The 21,823-nt window shown below is 35.2% G+C and overlaps 1 protein-coding gene across 3 annotated transcripts; it reads right to left on the bottom strand.

Annotated features, from left to right (window-relative positions):
* Nucleotides 1–74: 74 nt before the first annotated feature.
* LOC109338181 (ABC transporter C family member 2-like) lies at nucleotides 75–21,381 on the bottom strand. 3 transcript variants are annotated; one of them, XR_002106526.1, is made up of 29 exons: nucleotides 21,201–21,381; nucleotides 20,203–20,639; nucleotides 19,827–20,005; nucleotides 19,170–19,209; nucleotides 18,367–18,523; nucleotides 17,908–18,022; nucleotides 17,738–17,818; nucleotides 16,422–16,446; nucleotides 15,389–15,445; nucleotides 15,141–15,206; nucleotides 14,480–14,554; nucleotides 12,974–13,081; nucleotides 11,014–11,148; nucleotides 10,705–10,811; nucleotides 10,496–10,589; nucleotides 9,114–9,281; nucleotides 8,706–8,846; nucleotides 7,813–8,013; nucleotides 7,618–7,716; nucleotides 7,347–7,499; nucleotides 6,247–6,626; nucleotides 5,694–5,874; nucleotides 5,161–5,484; nucleotides 3,413–4,169; nucleotides 2,721–2,842; nucleotides 1,963–2,208; nucleotides 1,314–1,587; nucleotides 379–499; nucleotides 75–122 (listed from the first exon to the last, which is right to left on the bottom strand). XR_002106526.1 is itself a non-coding variant. In XM_019575341.1 (29 exons), exons 2-28 carry the CDS (start codon nucleotides 20,533–20,535, stop codon nucleotides 541–543), a joined length of 4,860 nt encoding a protein of 1,619 aa, XP_019430886.1. In that variant the 5' UTR covers nucleotides 20,536–20,639; nucleotides 21,201–21,379; the 3' UTR covers nucleotides 218–493; nucleotides 535–540. The 3 variants fall into 3 exon arrangements, 2 of the variants coding, with proteins under 2 accessions (XP_019430886.1, XP_019430887.1); XM_019575341.1 differs by lacking the exon at nucleotides 75–122 and adding an exon at nucleotides 535–638 and having other exon boundaries at nucleotides 218–493; nucleotides 1,170–1,587; nucleotides 21,201–21,379; XM_019575342.1 differs by lacking the exon at nucleotides 75–122 and having other exon boundaries at nucleotides 218–499.
* Between the last annotated feature and the right edge of the window lie 442 nt (nucleotides 21,382–21,823).

Raw genomic sequence — 21,823 nt, 5'->3', positions numbered from 1 at the left:
GCAAACGGACCCTAAGGGGTTTCGGTAGAGGTAAGGCTGTTAGCAATAGTCATAGTTGACATGATACTACATAATTTGTTTTTCTATATTATGATTTCTTGAGTAACAAGGAATGAGATACATCATATTTATAAGGATCAATGACAGCTAGCTACACCCTTGCTCAACTAACTAGCACTACACTTATACTAGTATTACAGTAATAAACTATAGTGAAGTACACTTCTGTAACATGTGGAAGCATTATTAATTTTGAAAATGCTAGGAATACACTGGCAGAAGTTTAGAGCGTAGCAATGATGGAGTTACTATCAAAATCAACAACCGACAAATATCCAGTACCTCAGGATCATTTAAGTAAAATTCTTTTGGCATTCAAAATTATATAGTACAATAACAACAAAACCTTTTCCTACTGGATAAAATCCACTAGATGGGTTTTCTTACTCAAGAAAAGAAACATATGTTATACTGCATTTTCTCAGTATCTTAGGCAGTACTGTGGCTCATGTAGTCCAAAACAGAATAGTTTAGCTTTCCCTACATGTCAGCTTGATCAAAGTCAATTGAGCTATCCTCTAAACTGTAGTCTGATTGAGGGAGCTTGTTTCTGGTCAATCTGCTCAACATAGCAAGACCTAGTGCAAGGCAGAAGAGATCCAGTTACATCAAATATGAAAATAAACCATATTAATAAAGGTAAAATTCCTTGTCTTGAAATTTTATAGGAAATTTATTTGAAGTGCTAGCCTGTAATAGACAGCACAGTTTGCACAATTATCCATGACTTATGGATTGTAACTTGTAGATTAAAAAATTCAAGCATATACTTCCATTACATACTGACTGGAGGCTACTTGATTTTGATCATTGAAATGTATGCATTACTCGGAATCTCATGTAGAATTGGGATATAATATTGTTGATGTTCTTATTGTTATTAAGTATTATTATCCCTCTCTCTTTATATGATAACTCCCTTTGCTATAAACCTTATCTTGCCAGGATTGCTTATAATTTAGCAATTTTAGGTAGTAGAAAAAGTGAGTTGAAAATAAAAGAAGAAAATGCATCCCAAGGATAAACATTAATTGGTGCTCTAAATTCAGTTTTTATCTGAATGTACTCTGTGCAGATGAAGGCTATGCAAGAGATGGCACGAAGTATACCTTCAATCATCTTGTAAAGTGATGACCACCATCCATCTGGGGATATTTGGTGCCGCTCTAAAGATTCCTCAATTTCTTTATCATGCTTCCTTTCCAAAACCCTCTGCAAAGTTATCACAGCATCCTTTGTCTTCTTGAGAATACTGTGCTCATCTTCTATTTCCAACCGTTGCAGGTCATTCTGTGAGGAGGTGAGACTAGCAGCAAGAGCAAATTGGGCAGCAGCAGCCCAACGAGAAGAAGCCATCCATTTCCTATGGCCATCTACATTTTTGTTTTCTTCTCTTCCTGATTTGTCCCCACTAAGCGCTAAGCCGCGTAAGTATTGCGCGTTTGCAGCTCCTGTACTTCGCACCATCTTAGAGAAAGCACTATCTTCATTTGACAGCAGCTCCTCAGGGGTATCATATTCAAGAACCTATGAACATAAAAAAGCTAGCATGAATATAGCATTTAAACAAACCAACATCACCAAAGAAGGGGTTGACCAGTTTTAAAAGCTGTCTGCATTCACAAGGATGGCATGTTCAAATTTTCAATTTTTTATATTTATACTCACATCATTCTTTTCAATATATATGTATTGACTGGATACACACCATCATCAGATAACTTCCTATAGTGTGATTTTCAACCATCCAGATATTGAATCATAAGATTCCATCATGTCGACTATACACGCCCAACTTTCCAATTAACTTGCACTAGAAAGAGCTATTGAATGTTGTAATTTTAATATGGGGCCAAATGGTATGAGTTAGTAAGCTCTATGGTTTAAATATTGACTGCATACCTTGCCACCATCAAGCAAAATAATCCGATCAGAGTCAATAATGGTGTTAAGGCGATGAGCAATAATGAGCATTGTACAGGATTTGAATTCCTCCCGGATTGTTTTTTGTATGAGTGCATCTGTCCTAACATCAACTGCTGCAGTTGCCTCGTCTAGTACTAAAATCTTCGATCGCCGCAATAATGCCCTGGAAAGACTCAACAGTTGCCTCTGTCCAACACTGAAGTTCTCACCTGCCTCAGATACCTGAACACAATACACTGTCATTAATTAACTGGAAAGTATACGAGAAATCAATTTTACTTCTAAAGTATACCCATAAATAATTGATTTGGCAAAAGTGATTTTGAGATAAACATTTTTGTGATAAACTGGAAAGTTCCGCTTCAATTCAGCTTTTCTTCTTTTCCATATAAATGTTATTAGTAAAGCCCAAACAAGCATATAACATAAATTTTAACTGATTTTTAATAAAAAACACTTCTTTAGGAAGGGGAAGAGGTAAACAAATAGCCCTAAATAATAAGAGAACCATCAATTCAACAGGTGCCTCCAGTTCATTGACAAGGAACTACTAACTCTCTAAGGTATCCATTACCCAAAACAAACATAGAAGCTTGAAAAAAATACCTACCCAAAAGAGAATGGGCAGGTAGAAGGAATAACTTAAAACTATGTCTTTGACAATAATTAAAAAATGCCATCATTTCAATCAATAACACAATCAAATCTCTAGCAAAGCACAATTTAGCCTTTACCTCTGCATCCAGTCCCAAAGAGTTCCTCCGTATCACATCCTTCAGATGTGCCCTTTCCAGAGCCTCCCAGAGGTCAGCATCATTGTGTTCATTAAAAGGGTCAAGGTTAAATCTCACAGTTCCTACAAAAAGTAAGAAGAGCTTAGTATTACAATGCCATTGTTTGACTTTACCTGTAACTTGTAAGTTATCAATTTGAAAGTTAAATGGTTCTTGGCTCTTACCTCCCAAAACTTGCAGCTTAATAATAAAAAACCCAGACAGAACAAAGATAAGCAGCCATTTAATCCTCTATTAGAAATATAAACATAAAACATTGTTGATCCTGACACACCCACTTAAGCTTTTAGAGATATTGGTTTCTGTTACCAGAGCTTTATCAACTATTCTTTCAAGTAGTAAACCAAAAAAATAAATGTGGTAGGCTGGTAGCTTCCAGAGCCAGAGGTATTGAATTTTTTTAGAAACTCATGCAAATATATTGATCCATGTCCTTAATCATTTTTTAATTGGATTGCTTCTCTCTTACTAGATGAGAAAAGGTAACCAGTGATATAAATAAATGTTTACAGACACCATTCATGTATCAGTTATCATGCTCAAATTTTATCACACCTCCTATAAAATTTCTTCCTTTATAATAAAATTAAATTAAAATCATGTACTGAAAAATACAATATAAAAACATATACCTGAAAAGAGAACAGGAGACTGTGGTATAATTCCAAGAACTTTACGTAAATCAGCCAGTCCAAACTTTGCAATATCACAATCATCAATCAATATTCTTCCTCTTTCCAATTCCACAATTCTAAATAAAGCATTAAGCATGCTAGATTTTCCTGCTCCTGTCCTCCCAACAATGCCAACCTTATCTGTAGGAAAAATTGTGAAAGTCAAGCCATGCAGGACAGGAGGAAGTTCCGGCCTGTACCGAAGAACAACATCCTCAAATCTGATTGATCCAGATGAGGGCCACCCAGGAGGAGGGCGGCTATCATCAATGATCGATGGAGCCTCTGAAGGCAAATCTGTGTAAGTGCCAATCCTCTCAACTGCATTTAAACTATTCTCAGCCAGACTTGCAAGCCTGAGCACAGAAGTCAACAAGGTAGTAATATTCAAAGCATAACTAAGTAGTAATCCCATAGTTGATGCAAACTCCTGCTGGTTCTCTGCCCTCCCATTCTGCAGTACAGCAAAGGTTGCAGTAAACCATATCATGATGCCTCCCAATGTTTCCAATCGGATTCCGAGCCATCGATTTCCACCCATGTTCACAAGAGTGAACCGTATATTGTTGTCCACGGATTTCCCATTTATATAAGCCATTCGATCATAAGCTTTGTAAGCACGAATTGATGATAGGCCATTAAGTGCTTCTCCAAATTGTGCATAAACGGGAGATCTGCTAACTGAATCTAGTCGCTTCACTTCACGGGCTGTGCTCTAAAATGAATAAAATAATGCTCACATAAGTTTAATGATTTCCGCTACAAATATCTACGGGAAAACTAAGAAAATAAAAGAATTCTACATAAAAATACTTTCACAATTCCTGAAGTGGTTAATAGTTCCTAAATTAAAAATATTGGTAGCAAAAATTTTGTTTTCTCTTTTGCTAAAATTAAAATTTCTAAATGAAAAAGTAAAATTGCTTGAAATTCCAATGAATAGAATGCTTCGCTTTCATCTCAGACCTCCTATTTTGACTTCCTTAACTGGTTAGCAAAACCTTATTTTTAACAATAAAGAAGTATCTTAGATGAGAAGTGAATAGTACAAAGAAGAGGATAAGACATCCTCACAAAGTAAAAAAAGAAACCACTAAACTAGTAGATAGAGCTATGCAACAAAGCATATGCCAATTCCTCTACATATCTACCACAGAAGCTCCACAAAGAAAACCATGGGCAAGCCCCAAAGGGATGCCGAAAGAGTAACCGTATCGCAAACGAAATCTAGAGAGATAAATTTTCACTAAAAAAAATTACAGTTCCTTTCCGACCATAAACATCAAAGTACAGCAAAAAACCAAACACTGCCACAGAGCTGTCATCAATAATATGGGTAAAAATTTAAATGCATAATTATAGTATCCTTCATTGAATCCACATATTTATGTGGCAAAGCAACAACAATAATTGCAAAAGGCACACTTCCTGGTTTATACTATAAAACAACTAGACCAACTTCATTCGAAGTTACTAACTCTTAAGCAAGTTATCAATTTGAACTTATAATGTGCATTATACTTGATAGATAGTTTTGCTTCACCTGAAAACTAGCATCTTAATCAAATCAATACATTCTATTATCTTTCACTGGATACTGTCTCGTGTTTGTCGACCCCAACTAGTGAGACTAAAGCTTCGTTGTTGTTACTGTGTAGGATTTAAAAAATTTAAATGAGATTAAAGCAAGAATACAATGTTGCTACCTGATAGTATAGATATGCTCCATAAAACAACACCAACAATGGCATTATCGCCCACAAGGACATCGTGCTGACAATCCCTATCAGGACGAATGTTGAAAAGAGCTGGAACATTTGACCCAAAAACATATTCACAAATGGGGCAACGCTACGATCAATGTCACCTTGATCCTTTGCAAACCTGTTGATAATCCTTCCGAGTGGATTTGTATGGAAAAAAACCATAGGAGCTCGTAATATGGAGTGAAGCATGGCTTCATGCAACTTTCGGGCAGCACGAAGACTTGATAAGATTAACCAAAAAGAATTTGATAAAGTCACCATAACCTGAAAGAGAACATGATAAGGACAACTTCAAACTAATTTCTTCCATAGAGAAAATTTGATAAAAATACAAGCAATAACAGTAATTTGACCTCTTGCATAAGATGAAAATAGGACAATAAAAAGAAAGTGATGTAGAAAACGAAATGAAAATTTTCAGCAAAATGTCTATGGCACAAATGACAACTTGTCATGTTATAGGAGACTTATACCTGACCAAATGCTAGAGCTGCATATATGAGATTGTAGAAACTAGGATTATATCCCACTGAAGTACCCTGATCAGTCCAATAGCTTAACCATGTGCTACTGCACACTCGTAACACCTCTGTCAAGACATAGCATGCAAAGAGTACAAAAACTACCCAAAATCCTCCCAATGCATTCTTGTACCTACATGGACCCAGGACAGTAAGATTAAAAACCATATAAATGAATGCTAATCACATTTTGCATGATCATGAACAGAAAGTAGAAAATGAAAGGTCGATGAGGAAGAGGATCACCACAACATTTGCATCAGATTCCATTTTATTATAGATGTTCATCATCGGGATCATAAAAAAATGGCATTGCAAAGTGCAGAATGAAACATTCTAGAATGGGAATATTTGCACACATGCATATGTGAGCACATTAATGTATGTGTGGGGGAATCATTAGTGAAGACATCTAGTATGTTAGTACTTAGTACAGCGAATACTTCTAAAGTCTAAAGCACTACATTTCAATTGATATTATACTAATTTATTTTATTCATTTTACCTTCTTAGAACATTCAAACCGACAACACCTGTTTCCCGTTCTTCCTGTTTAATAAGTACAGATTTTCCTTCTTTAGGTTTACTCCCACTCTTTGCATGATCAGCAAGTGCTCCATTGGCCACTGGTTTTGAAGACGACTTCTGATCAGGGGTTTCAATATCTACATTTTCTTCTTGGTACTCCTCCATCTTTCCCGCATTTTCCATAAGCTTTTGGAACAATGGCCCCTGGTTAGAGAGCTCCTCAAATGTTCCCTCCTCTTTCACCATACCTTCATGGACCAAAATGATTCTATCAACCTGTGATAGGAAATGTAGCTGATTTGTAACCAGAACTCGGGTCTTCCCTCTCAATTCTCCCTTGATGCATTTATCAAAAACCTGAGATGATATGTAGAGCATATTAGACAGTGTTAGGATAATATCGAGACAAGAAATCAGACTTCAACTTCTAGCAACATAAAAATAATAATTCAACATTCACCAATCGTCAAAACTATAGGGACTAGTCGCATACTGTATTCAGTCAATATCTCCCAGTCCAGGATCATAATCTATAATCTATAATCTATTTAACCAGTAGAATAGACTCCATTGCATATTTTCCATTGTTTTTCCAATGGTATACTCAACTATTGGCAGGTACCATGTACATTAAGTGTGTGTTTCTGTGTGTAAAAGCAACCAACTGCGAAAATAATTTATTAAGTAGTTCAAACAATTCAAGTGGTGACTTTCATGTTTTGGATTAATAAAACAATGAACTCAACCACTATACAAACACTGATGCAAAGGCATTGTAAATAACAATTATTTGGTTAGACCAAGTGGGCAGGAACACTAGATTATGTAGTCTTCATACAATACTATGTATGTAAATGAAAGCATATAGAACATGAGCTGGACCATTTAGACATACAGCACTCAAACATCCAAAACAGTCTAATCGAAGTACCTAACAAGACTCGCTGATAAGTATTTTCAGTCCTGATTAATAGGATCACCAAAACAATGCCATAGCATAAAATTAATTGAGTTATAACACTGAAGCAATAGAAATGACAGCAGGTCACCAAAATGACAACTTGACATGAAGGTAACCTGTCTAGCAACATGCGCATCCAAAGCACTTAGGGGATCATCAAAGATGTACACATCAGAATTGGAGTAAACAGCTCTAGCCATGGATACTCTCTGCTTTTGGCCACCACTGATGTTTACCCCTCGTTCACCAATTTCAGTAAGATCACCACCCTAGTCATTAAGCATGTCAGAGAAAGAAAAAGCAAGAGCCACCGACTTATAAATCAAAAAAATAAATTGGTAAACCAACTATGTCTAGTGAAATGCTATATCTCATGTATATACTCACAGGAAGTAACTCAAGGTCGTGCTTCAGTTCAGTCACATTTATTGACCTTCCATACCTTGCAGGGTCAAAGGCAGAACCAAATAAAACATTATCCCGTACCTGTAGATATAAAGTTTATCACTCATCTCCCCAAATTAAACAGAAATGAGAGTGGTTAGTCACGATACAGGATTTTAGAATCTATTGTTAACTTACAGTTGCATTGAAAATCCAAGAAACTTGGGGTACATAAGCAACTGTCCCTCTCATAACAGCAGTTGAATCTGCAATTGGAGGAAGTTCTCCAAGCATTGCAGATACGAGTGATGTCTTTCCTTCTCCTGTACTGCCAACAACTGCAACTAAGCTACCGACAGGTATATCCAAGTTTATGTTTGACAATGTGGTGCTCTCTGCCTGAAGAAAGAAAATTAAATTGTCAGAGATTCTGTTTCGAGAAAATTCAAAAGCAAGAACCTTCACAATTCATAATGTCATCAAAGCCAATAAATTCCATGTGACCATAAGATGCTTCTGGGAAATATGATATTAGTACAGCAATAACCTACAATAAATTTCAATTCTAGTTCAACAAGATAAAAAGGACAGATAGCATGCAGGTAAAACAGGATACAACAACAACCAAGCCCTAGTCCCACTATCATAAATCGAATGATGTCATAATGCTCTATCATAAATCTTGTTCATTGACAAAACATTGATCTCTAAATCTTTCCCCAATCATTTTGCCTATGGTTTCTCTTGGCCGCCCTCTGCCTCTAGAAATTTGACTAACCTCCGTTTGATCTAATCTCCTTACTGGTACTTCTAACGGTCTCCTCCACTTCTGCCAAATCGCCTAAGGCACTTTCTACCATCTTTTCTACAATAGGAACTACCTCAACTTTCTCACTAATGCATTCATTCCTAATATTATCTAGTTTATTCACTCATCCAATGCAACATTCTCATCTCTACATTAAGATTATAAAAATATTGTTTCTCACATTAGGGCACTAGTGAACACATGTCCTTTATGCTAGCACACTATATGTATCCGTGCATAATGGTGAAATATACAAGCATAGAATGACAAAAGGATCATGGACCTTTGCATCCCAAGAAAAGTATCCATTCTTTATCGAAATGGCTGGTAACCCTGGCTCAAGAGGTGGATTTGGTAGAAGCACTCTCTCTTCTGCTAAGAGTAACTCTTCAAGGCGCTTCAAAGATACATTTGCATTAACCACCTTCAAAACAAAAAGAAGAGTTCAGCATATAAGAAGTCAATTGGATCTACATTGGTGCAGCATTAATAGTCATTTCACTTGTTTAAGACAATGATAAAACTAAACACCCCCTCTCTTTGACCATTATTAACTAAACGAGTTAACTCTGGTTCTGTATTTGTAAAAGAAGAAATTTATTAAAAAGAGAGGAAGGAGAGTACAAGAACAGAGGACGAGGCATCCTAAAGCAAATGATAGAAACAACATCAAAGTGGAAAGGAGAATAACCTGGGTTATAATATTAGGAAGCATGAAGAGAGGAAATCGAAGCACAGCAAACAGTGAAAGCGATGTAAAAGCTCTTGCTGGTGTCAAATCCCCTCCAAGCAAGGTGAAAACTCCAAATGAAATCACAGTTACAACGACAGGGACGCTGTTTAGAATAAATCCATTCAACTGCAACATAAACAAAAAACAATAAATATAAGGCTAAAGTAAGGAAGCAATACCACAGAGGAAATATCTACTGGTTTTCACAATCAACACCTACCTTCTCCATGCTCAATAATAAGATTTTAGATTGCAACAGTGGAAAACTATCAATCAAGATGATAATTCAACATTCAAATCTTACGAGGACATCGGGGTACCTACAAATTGGATTCAAGCCTAATTAATGAAGCCAAATTGCTAGCCAACTTGAGGAAATAAGGGCTGCCTTTATGCTGCTAGCCCGTGCAATGAAGGTCATGATACTACTTATCACATCAGTTATTTATTTGTGGTTTGGTTAAGGTGTCTGTTAGAAGTCAGATCTTTCATTGAGATGTTACATCATTTAAAAAGGCACTGAGAGATAAAGTCCTTCCCTTATAATATTAGGGTGCTAAGTCTTCTTTGTTTAGAAATCATCCATCTATCAACATCACATATGTAACTTATATTTTTCTCAGAGTTGATTGATTTATGTCATCAGCTACATGATAGAGCAGCTAGTCAACTTCAGCATCGGCCCGGGAAGGTTCAAAAGTAGCTTACTTGTTGTCCCTCCTGCTATTTTCTATTATAATTCTGTAAATTTAATACATTAACTCTTATACTTTGAAGTCACTTTCAATGTGATGGATCTTTACTAAAATAGCTATTAAGAATTTTAGATCTTATCTATTTATCAAACTTTCAATTATGTTTTTTATTGACATTATCAACGTCAAATTTTCTTTTATTTGTATCATTTATAAGATCTTTTGGAAGACAAGAAGCAAACCCTTATTGCAGTGGGTCAAGATAGGGTTTTTTTTAAATATATTTTGAGACAGTAAAGGAAATGTTTAGAGAAAGAAAGTTGGTAAAGAGCGGATATAATCATATTCATGTAGCAGATGCTTAGTTGTTTAACATAGGTAACTAGATAGGTCCACAGAAGTGCAACCAGATGTCAGTTGAACTCTAATGGGTCAACATGCTTAGTTGTTTATAATAGGTACTTAGATAGGTGCACAGAAGTTCAACTGATGTCAGTTGAATCATAACGAGAGGACATGCATGTAATACAGAAACGTGTTTGTTTAGAGAAACTAAAATGAATATATTCAAGGGAGCAGAGATAAGTGAACTGTAAACAAACAATTATTGTAACATAAACATCTGGAATTAGTTTCATGACGTACCGCTCCAAGTAATGATGCTTTCCGAAACCAAGATAATTCATCATTTCGGACATTCTGTACTTTAGACTGGAAACTACTCTCCCATGCATAACATCTAGGCCATGTCAGCATAACCAACAATAGAGCAGTTAGAACTTAACATTTTATACAAGTAAAAACAAAATGGTTATACAAAACATACAGTTGATCATTCTTGGCAAAAGACATACTTTACAGTGTCCATAGCAGCCAGAATTTCATTCATGAGACCAATTCTCTTGTCTGTACGTTGCAATCCTTCCTTAGAAAACTTCTGCATTCTACTGATGGTAAATGTCTGCTTCCACAGAACACATCATTAAATTGAGAATTTAACTACTTCATTTGCGTTTTCAGTAGGCTTTCATTTGTATTTTCAATAGACTTCCATTATGATAAAATAGCTTAACTTAGTTATGCTTCCTTATGGTGGATATACTCATAAATTCAGTGCACTGGATGTGAAATATAAATTACAGTAAGCAGGTGAACTCCTGTACCTGTAATGGAAACATAAGAACTAGCATCAAAGCACCAAGTAGTGAAGCAACGCCGAGTTGTTGGTAAAGAAGAACCAATGCAACGATAATACGAAATGGAGCTGACCACAAAGTGTGAAGTGACTGGCATATTTGCTGTTTAAGGGGGGAACAAATTAAGTCATCAATCACAGTGTTGAAACATGTTTTTTCAGAAAAATTATAACATAAGAATTTCTGAAAATTGTTTACGAGAGAAATTATATAAATATCTAAGATTTTGAGCACCACAATAATCATCTTCCTACGTATATTCAACTTTCCAGTGTATTTCCATTTATATTTTCATTAAAATGATGGCATAGAGTAAAAAAACAAGTAATGAATAAATTTGGCCCAAAAAAAAGGATTTTGTTAACATTGGGCACATTTAATATAAAAATAGAATTTACTACTCAGTTTAATCATTTAATTACTGAAAGATGGAAGTACGAAATAGTTTATGGAATTTCAACATGGTTCATGCATGTACTTTTCAATTGTATTCCTTAACATGTGTCCGGAGGCTTAAGAGTACACATTAACATAAAAAGGACGGCTCAAAGCACGAGGCTCTCACTTAGTGGAGTTAGGGAGGGTTGATGTACATAGGCTTACCATCACACACGAAGAAGTTGTTTTTAGGATTTGAACCCATGACCTCCAGGTCAATAGGCAAACAACTTTACAATTGCGTTGAGGCTCGCGATAAGAAATATGATAGAACCAAGATCAACTATAGCATAGAGTTATTAAGCATCAATACTTGGATGTCTTCTGTTTCCATTTTTATTAAATGAGGCCTTTCCTTAGGAATGGCAAGAGGGCGTATCAAGACTGGTTTTTGCTAACCCGAACTCTCGAACCTAATATCGAACGCAGCAGAGCTGAAAAAATTATCATCTCCGCCCATCAGGTTTCAGGTATCCCCGAACTCATATCAACCCTAACCCAAAACATACCCCCTATCATTTAAATGGACCTCCTTGTTCTTTAGTGTCTTACATTTGTTATATATATATAGGATAATTCTATAATTTACATTTAGTGTATAAATGGGTTTGGGTTAGGTAAATTGGGTTTGGTTGGGTCTGGGTCAGGTATCACCTATGCCAAACACGGCTCCGAACCCAATATTTGAAACCCAGGAAAACCTGAATCCAAACCTAGTCAAAGTGGGTTTTCCGCCATTACCCATTGGTTCAGGTTAGGTTGTCATCCCTACCCTTCATCAAAGGCTCAGAGCTATCAAAATTCATCTCAATTAGAGATGGAAAAATGGGTCGTCCGACCCGTTTCGCCCGTGCCCGCAAATGCCCACAATATTTTAAGCGGGTGCGGGTATATCTACATTCTCTTAACGGACAAAATGGCATGCCCTGCTCGTTTTAAAACGGGCATGCGGGCGGTCCATGAGCAGTGATAATAAATATAAAAACAAAAAACTAATACAATAAAATAGAAAAAAATTAAATAAAGTAGTTGAAGAGATTTTTTTTTAAAAAACATTGATCTTATATATGAAGTTGAACAAAACATACTACATTACAACTTTTGATCAAGCCCGTGGGCCGGCCACATTGCCCAATAGAAATACCCGTGTGGAATGCGGGCAAATGGGTCGGGCGAAACTAGCAGAAATGCAAATTTTGTATGCCCTGCCCGCAACTATAATCTCAACCACTTCATTTGACAGCTTGAGGTTTTCAGTCAAGGGGTTCTCTGTAGTTGTAACAAAGCTTAGTTGACCATGTGGTCATCAGTTTATTGGTCTATCCTTGTACCATTGTATAATTTAATATTTTGGTTTACAGTTCTATTTAGCTTAACATGAATGGTTACTAATTTTCAAACCGAACCATTGTAGAAGACATGCTGTTAATAGCTTTCAGCAGCAACAATTTGAAACTGGGTAGAGATCAGATATAGAGAGAAAGCATGCCTGGAGTGCCTCAGAATCAGTAGTCATTAAGTTGGTTATTTTTCCAGTTGCAAATTGCTTTCGGGCTTCATGAGTAAGCCTTAGAGATTTGCGAAATACAGCAGCCACCTACAAGGAAGAAAAATAAAAGATAAAAATAAATAGAACACCAAACTCAGCATGTTGAGTGAGACTGACTGAGCATGGATATTAATATGTGCACAGCCACTACTGACACAGTACCATGTAATCACAGGCCAAAAAATTAATATAAACAGATTTTCAGGCAAAACACATGGAACTAAAGCTCCACACTCTTGGACCCTTGTTTAAGAACTTAAGCATTAAGGTGGTTGGTGGTCTAAAGGCATTCACTAAGTACAATGGCAGATCTAAAACCAGTCTTTGGGTGGCTGCAGATTATATTCAATCACACTACATCATACACACTTCAAAGAAAAAAATCTTGTATAATGTTAATGCATTCATATTTAAAAAAATATATATCCATAGTTCAAATTAAGTTATCGAATAAAACAAATAATGAATGTTGGGGCAATTGTTAATGGTAAAAGGTTTAAATGCCTTATACATATGTATATGAAGTTGAACCAAAATTTAGGTGACCGTTGATCTGACATTGACTAAGTGGTCTTTCTTTTTTGGATAGAAATCTAAAGTAGGGCAAGGAAAAGATGGATCAATTTCTATTCTGAATATAAGAAGTGTTAAAAGTGTCTAGCTTCAGCAAACAAGGCTTTCTATTACAAGCCTAATGGGCTGTCACTTATGGAATCATTGTCGGTCACTTAATAACTTATGGCAATTAATTCTTCTAGAACAAACTTGAGAGTTAACGATGTTGTTAGAGAATATCTAGAATATCTTTAGATTACCTTTAGGATATGTTGTGGAGATAATTAGTCATCTAACTGAGGAAGCAATCTTAGGATTTTGATTTTGTTATGCTTCTTTTTTTTCTTTCAATTAGAACAATGGGGTCTAACTCCATCTCAAAAGCTAGCTCATAGGGGAGATTGTCTAAGTCATCATAAATGGTTATTTGCTAGTATACTCCACCGATGTGGAAGTTTAAGACTTAACACACCCACGACTGGACATTTGGAACCTTAAGTTTGCAGGAATAGACATCCATGAGTGGCCCAACATTGTGCTAGGCTCTAATACAATATTAGAGTGACCATGCCTAACTTCACCACAAAAGCTAGCTCATAGGTGGAGATTGTTCAAGTCATTATAAATGGTTTTTTGCTTATATACTCAATCACTATAGGACTTTTAACACCTAACGGTTTCTTTACTTAATTAGGATATCAGTCTTATTGCTAGTGGGTTAGGGCTTGTACTAGTAGTATTATGTTAGTATTTTGTGTCAAGTATGCCCCATCAATAATATTTCAACTTTTCATTGTTAGCTCCTTTCACTAACCTTAAACCTGTAGTTCTTTAACAGATGTGAATGAAAATATATTAAACAAAAAAAGAAAAGGGAAGAGAAATTAATACCAGAGTTGATCTTAGCCGAAAACCAACACGCATGACATTCTGAAAATATTGACCTTCACATAACACCCCAAAGACCTACCAAACAGAAATTCAGAAACAATCTTAATTACTAAAGTCTTCCAAAAATTATAAGTTACTATTAGAGTAATCAGCTTATTATTAATTCAGTTTAAGCTTCATGTATAAAGCTGTGTAGTTAATGTGCTTTGCGGTTTAGTTGATGTAGTTAGTTGCAGTTAGTGGCAGTTACAACTGCCAAAGTAACTGCCTCAGCAACTTAGCTTTTCTATAAATAGAAGCTTAGTCTCTTCCATTGAATGTAATCAGAAAAACAGAATTATACTCAATAAGAAATTCGATTCTCTCTTTCTTCTCTTCCTTTACTTTCTATTCTTTACAGTTACTTAACTGCAATTCGAAAAGACACCATGGAGATTAACATAATTTACTCAGAAAAAAAAAATCTTAAATGCTTATCACGATCGTTAACATGCAGAAGCAATTACTGGGGTACAAGAATCGCAGTCAAATCTTAGAATCTGAAGCAAACAGTAATTCGTATAAAACATAAGAACACAATCATGAGAACTGCTAGCTTCACAATGCATTTAATCCACTCCATAATTAGCAACCAATAAATTAACTAGATTTTGCATCATACCACTCCAACAAATATTGAGAAGGCATAGATGTAGCCAATCCATGCTGGATCACCATTTTGCATAGACTGTAGACAGTTCATAGGAGACATCAAATGACATTAGGAAAATTGTTAGAACAAAATAATATAATAAAAAAACGGTATTTTGTTAGAGACTAATATTGGCAGTCTGTATAATACATATTGAGCTGGTATTCTATTAGTCTGCTAAACTAGACCAGGGACAACTCAGTAAAAGAGCAACTAACCTGTAGTAGCTGATTCAATATAAGTGGCCCCAAAAATTGGGAAATATCGTTGCCAATCTACATGTAGTAAATGTTAAAAGTATATCAAATTAAAGTTTCGAGTTCAACAATTTAATCATGCAAAAGAGTTTCAAATCATCAAAGGCACGGATCTCCGCAGGTTTCATGCTGGAAACATCACATGAGTTTGCTACTGAATGTCTGAATAATTAGAGTCTAGCAACTTAGTCTAGATTTCAGTGAGCTCTAATACCGGCATAAGCAGATACATCGTGGTTGTTGCAAAACTGGTAGATAGAATAGAAATGAGACAATTCACAAATTGAGATTTTACTGAATTGTAAAAAGTGTGCACACTGTACACCAAGCCAATATAATAGATTGACCCCTCTAAACAGAAGCATAAATATTTTAAGCATCAAGCAGTGCTGCAGAAGTAGATATATAAGAAAAATGATCACCGATTTAAAATGTTTAACATTCTATGAATTTAACATGTTAATGTTCCATATATAATCTATCAAGGCTGCCTATGTCGTGTTTTGCTGCAAAGTGCTACATAGCCGGTTCCAAATCCGAAAAAAGGACGAGTGAGTTAGATAGTCAACACCCAGAGTAAAACTTTGTGGAAACTTTGACATTTGAATGTTCAATATATTCTTGGCAGAACATCAGGAACTCAATAGTTCTACATGTAATAATCTACAAAAAGTCTAAATAGTGTGTATCCAAACCAAACATTGGGTAATAGTGGCCTAGTGCAATAATTATACAAGAACCCTATAAAATTATAGCTTGCAGCCTTATGAGTTATGACCAAGTTGTGGATCATAAATCAAGTCTTTACATGGGGAAGAAATAACAATTTATAACAACTAATTATTTTTCTTTATTGAAATTAATATCAAATGTTGAATCCCAAAATAAACAAAACTATTAAATCGTGCTCTCTCACAAATGGACCTACATATCCTATCAAATTCATGCTAGAAATGATGTTCACCGATGATATCAACAGAAAAAGGTACATTACCTTAAAAAAGCCTCCAAACCAAAACCTACATAAAGAAAAATGAAACATAAATCAAATCAAGACAGGTAAACATGAGCTAATTTTACCAAAAAAGGTGCAGTTTTATAAAAAAATAGGTGCTTTAATAATCATGTTCTTATTTTACCACGTAGAAATAGATAGACAAGTTAACCTTATAAAATAAACTTATCAGCATCAAGCATTATTATTATGATCCACTTGTTGGTTGTGTCAATCCCATTTTACAATTCAAGCAGCCAGAACATACAGAGCTAAAAGGATGACAACAGAAAGTCCTCTCTCCTGCTGTTTGCATTATGTGTTTCTCAAACTTGATATTAAAAATCAATCATCTTGACGATGTTCAGCTGCTGGAAACTTGTGGCATAAACTCTTCGGGTGAATGTTAGATCTATCTAGGGCATATGGAGGCTACATGAGGAGTAAATAGGGGGAAACCTTGAAGGTATGCTATTTAAGCAGTTATTTGGTGCTTCTAGATAAAACGGAATGCCAGAACTTTCAGAGAAAATGTTTTGCTGCTGGAATTGGATATGGAACGGAAGTCAAATATAGGCCTCTCATACCATCCCATAATAGTATAATGCTGCCACTCAAGTCTCACACCTTGTAATTGGATCTACAGATTGATCGACAGAATATGCTGCTTGTAATATTCCTCTGGTAGAATCTAGTGAGAATTGAGGCAATTCGATGGAGGCTAGGGAAGTGTCTGAGAATTGAAAATTCTTCAAAATACAAAAATAACAACATTGTTATAAATTAAGGAAATGGTGACCCTAAAACAAAAGATGGTTTGTTTTGATTCTACATGATTGGTTGAAGCTTGATTGACAAATGAAAAATCATAGATAGAATATAATTGTAGAATTGCTCTATCATCTAGTATAAATTGAGGTGTGACTGTGTGAGCTGGCAGAAACTCACACATTGTGCTTCAACCCACAACCCCAATTATTTCCATCTCTCTCCCACCTTGACAAACTATTTGTTGCTCTATCCCTTACATTGCACGGTTTTTTATTTTTAATTCTAGTAGAATTAAAAAAGAATAAAATATGAAAAATGTTTAAAATTACAAAGGAGATATGCATAAAAATTTACAGAGTATTTGAATTTAAATTTTAAAATAATAGGAAAAAAAATGTATCATTCATTGATGAAAAGTAGAGTGGGAAATTCGGTTACTCTCAAGATGTTCTCTAATTTAATATATACAAGGGTATATTATTCAATCCGGGGAGAAAACACAGAAACAGAAAGGGGAAAGGGCAATATGATCTGAAAATCCATACCTTCCTCCGAGGCTTGCATTTAGTGCTCTTAAAAGCCAAGGTTTCGACTTCTGGGACTCTTCAGCCCAGCATCTCTGGAAACTACAGAGTCAAGAGGCACTATGATGCAAAATTGAAGCACAATAACTTATGTGAAAAGAAAACTCGTTGAGGAGAAAGAAAACGCATACTTGTTGTTCAGTGTGTCAGTTCTATCCCATGTATCTAATTTCCATATGTCTTTCTCTGTAAGTGGTTTTTCATATCCTAGCCTCATGATGGGATTCATCCAAGAAAAAAATATTTCTGCCAATGGAAGAAGGAATAAGAATGAGATACTTATTAAGTGTGCCTATTGCTTATGGGAATACAGATCCAATCAAGTGCATCCTTGATAATACAAATGGACTTTGCACTATGCTACCTCTAAATTGATACAGGTAAAAAAACAGAATCATCCTACCATGCATGACATATCTTAGCAATTTTACTTGAGAGCTGAGCAACGCCATCCACCATCAAAAACAGAAAAGGCAATAGCTCATTCAGACAAGAGTTTGACTCTTCTAATAATTCCTAATGCATTTTCTAAAAGTATACACTATACAAAACATTCTTAACTAATGTTTGACCGATGTGTAAATACGTACTTGACAATATGTTGGCATGCCTTTCAGGGCATATCATCTCTCCACCAGGAAGTTCATCATATGCAGCATCAGTAACCAATTCACTCCGTATGGGGGTATAACCAGGATAAGGATCCAAAGTAGGAATGTAAACTAGCAAAAGAATTCCAAACAAAGCCTGGAGCCAAGAAGAGATAATGTGTTAACTTTTTTATTGAAAAAAGTTTCACTACAGTTCTAACTGAGAAAAAATACAAAGGTATAAGATGCCATCTAAAGCAGGGGAAAAGACTAGTAGGAGGAAGAATTAATTAATAATAGAGCAAAGGTACCCATCACCCTGTACATCATAAACAGCAACTCCCTTGAAACAAACTTGACCAGAACAGTAGAGAGAAGCCTTAAAAGACAACTTTACCCCCTAACAGGTTTAGTGGTAGAAAGACACCCTTAAGTTATGACTATTGCACTCTAAGAAAATGCAACAAAGCATTGAAAAGGTTGCACACTGCCACCCCACCAAATGCACCAAATGTTTGCCTCTTATTTTATGTCAAAACCTTTCCATTACATGTTACAAGTTTATGCAACTAAACCATTCAAATAAGAAAGCTGATATTTCAAAAAGGACCACTCTAAACTAGTTTATAAAGCCACTGCCACTGTAGACACAGCCTTCCTTTTAGATGCTCTGCGACAGCCAAAAGGATCATCAATATCCTCAAGTGAGACTTCGTTGTGTATTTCAGATAACCAAACCCAATGATAAGTATCAATCACACAACACAGATCTTTAAGGAATATTAATTAAAGACTATAGATACCTGGCAGACCACTTCACTGATGTACAAGTACAGCACAGATCTGTAAAGGACAGCAAAATGTTAGATTGAGAAGAACAAAGAGGCAAAGAAAAAACAAACATATGATTTTTAACATGAAGCTGGGGGGAAATGTGGACAGGTTCATTTCCATTGGTTGATATGCCTCGTATACAATAATAAATATCTACACGCACAAACAAAAAAATGTATGCATGTGATTAGATGGTCCTTTGTTCAATAATATTGACTAAAAAAGTGGAACCAATGAAAAATGCAGGTGATTTACAGATGATATTATAGCTTCAATTATCATAGATTGAAAATCTAGTCCAACGTCCCCCTTAAATTTGAGGGACTTCACAGTAGGTTTTATTGTAGGCACAAAAAAGGAACAATGGCTTCAAAGAAACTAGGACTACACTATTTATAGTTGTTGATGAATCATGGGTGTCCTATCAATTTGGATCATTTTCTTTTAAATAAATTCAGGGGATCTAGAAGGATATTGTGTTCTCCTCTGTTTCTGTACTCTCACTTTCATCTCTCCAATAAAGTGTCCCTTCTCGAGGAAAAACAGATTTTATTAAGTATCAATAGAAAACAAATTTATTCATTATTATCCAGCAAGCCACTTAACACAAATAGATATGGTCAAACCTGCTATAGAACTCCTTCACAGAAATGATGAGATTGAACAAAACCACATCCCCTACAATACTATAAATCACAGCAAATCTGATAAACCATCGGAATTCATGGATGTAGACTCTAGTTTCAACACCAATCAAAACCAGCATAGAGCACCAAGTAAGAGCTTCAACAATCAGTGAAACTATCTGTGAATACATGATATTACAGCTTTAATTATCATAGTCAAAATCTACCAGAAAAGGATTAACCACAAGAAAGAAAAGGAATTGTGAGCAACATTAATAACATTAACAAGTTGAACACATCTAAAACATTCAAATACGGATTATATGCATATTAAATAAAATAGGAAAAATGAATAAAAAAACATGCATAGTATCACCTCAAATGGAGCAAGATGAGTCTGCCCATCTAAATTTAGAATTGACATTCCCCTGATCAATCTGAATAAAGATTCTGCCACACAATATGCAGCGAACAACCCCAGAATGTAATTATAGAGTTTGGACCTCAAACAGAACCTCTTCACTGTAAAATCCTTCGTAATCAACCATATCCGGTAGATGCAGAGGCCTAGAAGTATCAAATGAGAAACGGAGATAACCAAAGAGTCGACTGCACAAGGAGTGTAAGCGCCAAAAGCATTCTCAACTGCTGTTGTCCATACTCCACGTGCAACCGGCTGACAATACCAATCTAAAGGCTTAAAAGTCATTTTTATCAGCTGCTTCAACGGAAAAGTTTAAGCAAAACACATCAGCACAAAATTCTCCCCACTTTCCCCTTCAAATGGAGTAGCCCTTTTGCAGTAGGATGAACCTGAGGCTAATAAGCATCTAGAATTAGATGTTTATGCACATGAGCCTCAAATGAGTGCACAATTAAATAATATAATAAAAAAAACATTCATATTTAACCACTTAACCCCCACATACATGTCTACAAGAAGAGTTCAATACTTTCAATTTTGAATGTTGAAGTGTGAACAATCATTAATTCCTATGGCTACTCCCAAAATTATCTTATTTCAACTTTTTGACAAAACCTCAGTTTCTTTTTTTGGATTTAAGTGCTTATTCGATATGATATTTTTAAAAAAGCTAAAAAAACATTTGTTTTCATAACCTTTTCTGACAAGCTTGTTCAAATAAAGTAAAAACAGCTTAATCGTGAACTGTATTCATATACTGTTCTCATAAACCTAAATAAACTCTTCCAAACATCCTTAGGAATAGAAGTGTAAAACTCATCACATAATCACAAACAGATCTCCAATTTTAATGTTATTACAAAACTAACTTCAATCATAAACCCAAAAATAGTAACAGAAATGAATGAACAACTACCAAATTAAGGGAGAGAAACTGAAAAAAAACGAACCCCAAAAACTTGCTTGCATAAACAGATATTTGAAGATTTTAGGAATTCAAATCCAATTTCAACTTTGCAGTCTAAGCATAGTGAAATTTATTTAAAAATTGAATTGAAGATTAACAGAAATCAACAGAAAACAAAAGCATAAGAGAGCTCGGAGATAAGATGAGCGATGAGAGGTAGTGAGAAAAAAAGAAGAGAGAAGCGTGGAAATTTTGGGAGAAGAAAAAAAAAGAGAATATTCTGATGATAAAAAGGAATATAGCAAATGAATCTACCTTTAGTTTAGCTGAGTTGAGGACAATACAAACAAGAGAGACTGAAAATTGGAATAAGATTCAGTCACTTATATAGTAGTCATTATGTTTGGATTGTCAAATTAAATTAGATTTGTTAGCATAATGATATATTGTTGGGATGCATGTGAGCTATAAGATAAGTAATCACGAACTAAAATAGATTAATTTTTTATTCTTTATCCAAAAGGTAAGCGATATTATTGAGTAATGGTATATAATCATATTATATTCTCCTATTAATTTTTCTACACACAAGAAATTGATATATGTCACTTGTAAACTAATTATTAATAAATAAATTTTGAATGAAGGAGGATGTATCATTTTCCT

The sequence above is a fragment of the Lupinus angustifolius genome, unplaced genomic scaffold (assembly GCF_001865875.1).
Source record: "Lupinus angustifolius cultivar Tanjil unplaced genomic scaffold, LupAngTanjil_v1.0 Scaffold_19_3, whole genome shotgun sequence".
NCBI classification, from domain to species: domain Eukaryota; kingdom Viridiplantae; phylum Streptophyta; class Magnoliopsida; order Fabales; family Fabaceae; genus Lupinus; species Lupinus angustifolius.
The sequence above is the reverse complement of the archived record's forward strand: the minus strand, read 5'-3'. Positions and strand labels throughout refer to the sequence as shown.

Bases quoted from the DNA above. Each gene is read 5' to 3' on its own strand.
- LOC109338181 (XM_019575341.1), bottom strand. From the start codon at position 20,535: ATGACTTTTAAGCCTTTAGATTGGTATTGTCAGCCGGTTGCACGTGGA. The intron at 18,524-19,169 runs GTATCTATAGTC...TCTTGGCTCCAG, and splicing joins TCAGTGAAGTGGTCTGCCAG to GCTTTGTTTGGAATTCTTTT. The intron at 15,446-16,421 runs GTAATGTACCTT...TACTACATGTAG, and splicing joins GGTTTGGAGGCTTTTTTAAG to ATTGGCAACGATATTTCCCA.